The 4,941-nt window shown below is 32.8% G+C and overlaps 1 protein-coding gene across 1 annotated transcript in view; it reads left to right on the forward strand.

The window, feature by feature from the left end:
* Positions 1 to 3,885, forward strand: part of LOC107611329 (telomerase reverse transcriptase) — a 10,512-nt gene extending 6,627 nt beyond the window's left edge. The window contains exons 9-12 of the mRNA XM_016313269.2: positions 37 to 97; positions 1,354 to 1,958; positions 3,096 to 3,368; positions 3,495 to 3,885. Of these exons, the coding sequence (XP_016168755.1) occupies positions 37 to 97; positions 1,354 to 1,958; positions 3,096 to 3,368; positions 3,495 to 3,771 (1,216 nt within the window). The 3' untranslated portion in view covers positions 3,772 to 3,885. The remainder of the gene's footprint in view (positions 1 to 36; positions 98 to 1,353; positions 1,959 to 3,095; positions 3,369 to 3,494) is intronic.

Consider the following 4,941-nt stretch of genomic DNA (forward strand, 5'->3'; position numbering starts at 1 on the left):
CTTTGTCAACCAGGTATCGTTTTCTGATTATCACAGTTGGCAACAAAAGAAAGTTGTTCGAGTCTTTATATGTGCACCTTGTGCCCTCATCTGTGCTGTAATAAATTTTCTTTCTCAAACTTAACTGCCATGCTATGATTGTGGTTTTCTTACCCTCCATCTGATTTATAATGTTTTAAAATTTTATTTTACTACGGAATGGTTGTCTAATATCTAGTTATTTTAATAATTGCATTGCTGTCACCTGATTTTAGCCAACAAAAATGCTACCGAGTGTGCACCATACATAGACTAAAAAACTTAATTCAGTGTTCTAGTAGTAAATCCTTTATTTTCTGTAAGCAGAGTTTGGTCTGCACCCTTTCTGGGGATGCATTAGTAAATCGTATGTTCAAGTCATTTTGAAAATGATTATTAATTTATTAGTATGCCTCTTTGCTGAAACTTTGTGCTTGGATTTTGGGTTCATATTAAATCCCCACTAACCTCATTCTTTTTCATGTTCCAATTATGTGAATTCACATCAAAACCTTCATTGAAAGATCCTCATTTGGGCTTACAGTGTGAAATTTTGCATAGTTTTTATTTTATTTTTTATTTTATTTATTTATTTATTTTTGTCTTATGCTAAATTCTTTCTTATAAGAGAAATGGGGTTCTAGATCATTTGGTCATAGAAACTTTGATACCCGTCATGAAACCACTTATCCCGAAAACTTAAACTGTTATATTGAGGCACATGAACGGTTAGCAACTTCTATAAGATTTTCTACCCATCCTTACTACCAAAGGTTGTCTTTATGAATTTAAGTTTTGTTGCGCAGAAGGTAGAGTTGACAGTTAAATAGTTTCATAGATACAGTTAAACACCTTCCTTTCCCTCCCTCCCACTCCACAGCCAGCACTCACTAAGTGAAAGATCTATCAATTGGCTCACTTAATCTGGAATGGAATTGGAGGATATTAAATGGGCTCTCATCCTTGGGCTTGGCTTTTCTTGTCTTATTGTATCAAATAAGGCTAGCCTATCTCAGGCATCTTCAACCAAATGACAAAATTGGTCAGCTAAAACCAGCCCAATCTCTTCAAGGCCACATCTCTTTTCTGACACTTTCTGTCTTGCCACATGTACGCTATGGTAACCAAATCCAGTCCTCTCTATTTCAGTATTTCCTATAATTGAAGGGACTATATCCTTAAGAAACCTCAGATTGGAAGACATAGTTGATGCTAACTCTATTCTAATCTGAATTCAAGTAACGGAAAATCCTTTTATTCCCCGTATCTCATGCACGAACCGTGGTCCTAGTTGAATATATTGTGCTTAATTATCTATTAGATAACTATTTATAGCTAGAAACTTTTTGTAAATATTCTATACTATGCCCAATTGAACTCTATATAATGTCTCAGGAGCGTCGGAAGCACGTGAGGAAGAAATTGCTATTTTCATATCTTACTGAGCATGTGAAGCACAATGTGTTGCAGTTTGATGGGAAATTTTTCTTGCAAGGTGTTGGTATTCCCCAGGGAGGTGTTTTATCTACTTTGCTTTGCTCCTTTTATTATGGACATTTGGAGCAACATGTGATATTCCCATTTCTTAGAAGGGCACTTGAATCTGGAAGTTGCAAGGATAATGATGCTGCGAACACCAATAGTGGGGATAAAGTCTCATCTCCATGTTATCTACTAATGCGATTTATTGATGATTTTCTTTTTATATCAACTTCAAAGAAGCAGGCGGCTAGCTTTTTGTCCAGGATGCAAAGAGGATTTCGTGCTTATAACTGCTACATGAATGAGAGTAAGTTTGGTGCAAACTTTGATGTAGAACAGATGTCAGGTTCCCTCTTGAACAGGATTTATGTGGGCAAAGATGGTGCAACTTCATTTATTCGTTGGAGTGGTCTGCTAATCAACTCCTCAACTATGGAAATTCAGGCTGACTACACAAGGTTAATGTGTATTCAGAACTTTAACTGAAGCATATGATGTGTATCCCTGTTTTCAGCTTAAGGAAAATGAGAAATGAGATTGTATAAAAGGGAGAAGAGAGATAGAGGGTTTTAGCTTGGAAATTAGGCTGGACAGAACCAATAGGAGAGTAGTAGCCTCTCAAATGCTACTTGTATCTCCCCCTTTTTGCATATTTCATACTACGTTCCCTAATATATTTTCAGAGACAAGAATGATATCTTAATGATATCAACCAGCCCCTCTGCTTCTATTTCATCTTCTATTCTGTACTCTATTATTTGTTTTATCTATTAGCTGCAGTGTTACCAGGATCTTACAGGTACCATAAAAATAATGGGTTAATGCTCACTTTGATCACTGTAGGTACATAGGTGAGTTACTTTGGTTCTCATAGATTAAATGAGTCAAAATAATTCCGATAAATAAAAAAATGTGAGTCAAGTTAGTCTCTTCCTATAAGTCAAGTTAGTCTTTCAAGGGACCAATTTGACTTACATTTGTTATCCAAGAATTATTTTGACTTTTTAAAATTTATATAGACCAAAAAATGACTCACACTTGTGTCTAGAGAGACCAAGTGAGTATTAACTAGAAAGATAATATTATAATGATATCTTCAGCTCCGTTTGGCTCTGCTGATATCATAGGTTTTAATAATCTTATTTTCTTTATGGCTGCCCAGACTTGATATTAGGGTCCATCGTATATTTTAGTATATACAGGTTGTGACTCCGGCATTATTGTGTTTTAGATTGTAAATGTTATTCTGTTATTGAATAAATAATCTTCCACCTATTAATACAGACAATCAAGATTAGGAGCTTGGAGGGATTTAATTAGATAAATAGACTCAATGCCGATAGATTGATTTAATTTGATAAGTTTATGTGCCTTCATCTATAATTACAAATTTCAAGGTACTTGTTGAATCGTGATATTACTTGTGATAATCATCTCATGCAAAGATATCTACTTACAGTATTTTCATGCAGGATGTTAATAGATTTTTTTCTGTCTAAGCATCTAGATTGACACATATTTATCTAGATTTAATTTATTCATAATGTCTCTTTTATGGATTCTGTGGTCAGTAAGTGATTCTGTTTACTAAACAGGTACTTAAATAACCATCTAAGCTCAACACTTACAGTTTGCTGGCAAGGAAATCCAGGCATTAATCTAAAGGAGAAGTTGTACCTCTTTTTAAGACCTAAATGCCATCCTATATTCTTCGATTCGAATATCAATTCAGATGCTGTTGTCAGATTGAATATTTATCAAGTATTTGTGTTATGTGCTATGAAGTTTCATTGTTATATTCGTGACCTGACATTCATCTGCAAACTTCCGAAAAAATATTGTTCGGACATTATTTGGAGATCTTTGAGGTATGGCTATTGCATCATATTCATACTATTGAAGTGGTATTTGCATTTTGCAATACATCTGATTTGCTAAACAGACTTTCTTTGTTCAAAAAACCTCAACTGTTTCATTTCATGATCAACTCCCAGATATATGTACTTGTTGATAAAGAAAAGGATGCGCTCCATGCGTCTCGGTTCTGGTATCCGGCCAATTCTTAAGTTGAAGAAGCAAGAAGTGCAATGGCTTGGGCTTCATGCGTACGTACAAGTATTGAAGCGAAAGGAATCGCGTCATAAGGCATTGCTTGCGTCATTAAGGTCAAGGTTGTTGTCATCACCTGAGATATCTAGGTGTGTGACACCTGACCTGATTTATGCAGTTAATGCCAAAAACAACACTTTGCTTTGGAGCATCAAGTATTAGTTCCTAAAGATAGGCCTTTAGGATGTAGCTATTTTCTTTTAGTTTTGTGTTGAAACATTGATAAGCACTTCTACCCTGCATCACGAAAATGATTTTGTAAAATATGCATTACTTTTGTCCGAAAAGTAGTTTGTTTCGGTGTGAACTATTTTTTCAAGAGAAATGGGCAGAGAAAATTACTAATTTTTGTGCTAGTTTGTATTTATGCTGCAATTTTCAATTAATTTGTGGCATAGACAAGATGCTACCGCGACCTCTTAGATGAGTATAGGAAAACTATGCTATTTGAGCTATAGCTCGTTGGTAGTTTTTAGATTAATTATACATATATAATATATGTTGAAATATGAAATACATATTAAAAATATTTGAAACAATATATGTGTATATATATAAATACATAATAATTGATTTAATGATTGATTTTGAATATATACATATTTTTTTTTTCTTAAATTGAGTTTAGTTAACTAGTATTTTGATTTAAGAATTCAAGAATACAAAAATTTTTTATGAAAAAAATGATAAAAAATTAAGGATGTCTTTGGTTTGTATTTTTATTTATTTTTATTTTTATTTTTTAGTATTTTTTGTTTTTAAAATTTTGTGAATAAAAAAGAAAAATTAGGAGTTAAAAATAGAAAATAAAAATACAAATCAAGGGTACTCTAAGTTTTTAATGTATGAAAAACTCAAAAAACTTGTACTATTAGATATCCAGAGTGTTCTTAGGATACTAATTACAATCTTGAAAGTAGCATTTCTCTAGGAGTTTAGTTGTTCTTTCTTTCTAATTAAACTTGGGTTTGCTAAGGAAAAACTTAGATCAAGTTCTTCAATTCCTATATCCATTTCATCTTATTCTCAAATAAAATGGTGATATCCAGTCAATTTTTTTTGATAGATGAATTTATAATTTTATTTTTAAATTATCTATATCACGAAAGAAACAATTCTATAAAAGAGGATATGAAGGCTTTGGTACAAATTTTTTTTTTTGCCTGAAAAAAATGAACAAGAAGAAGAAAAGTACCAAAGGAGAGCACAACCCATGGAGCTAAACTGCAAAAGCATAATGAAAAAGAGTTTCTTGACACACTCTCCATTGCTTAACTATTTAAAACAGTTAGCAAGCATGTCCGCATTCGAATTAGCTTCAATTTTTATTAA

This window comes from Arachis ipaensis, chromosome B08 (assembly GCF_000816755.2).
Source record: "Arachis ipaensis cultivar K30076 chromosome B08, Araip1.1, whole genome shotgun sequence".
NCBI lineage: Eukaryota > Viridiplantae > Streptophyta > Magnoliopsida > Fabales > Fabaceae > Arachis > Arachis ipaensis.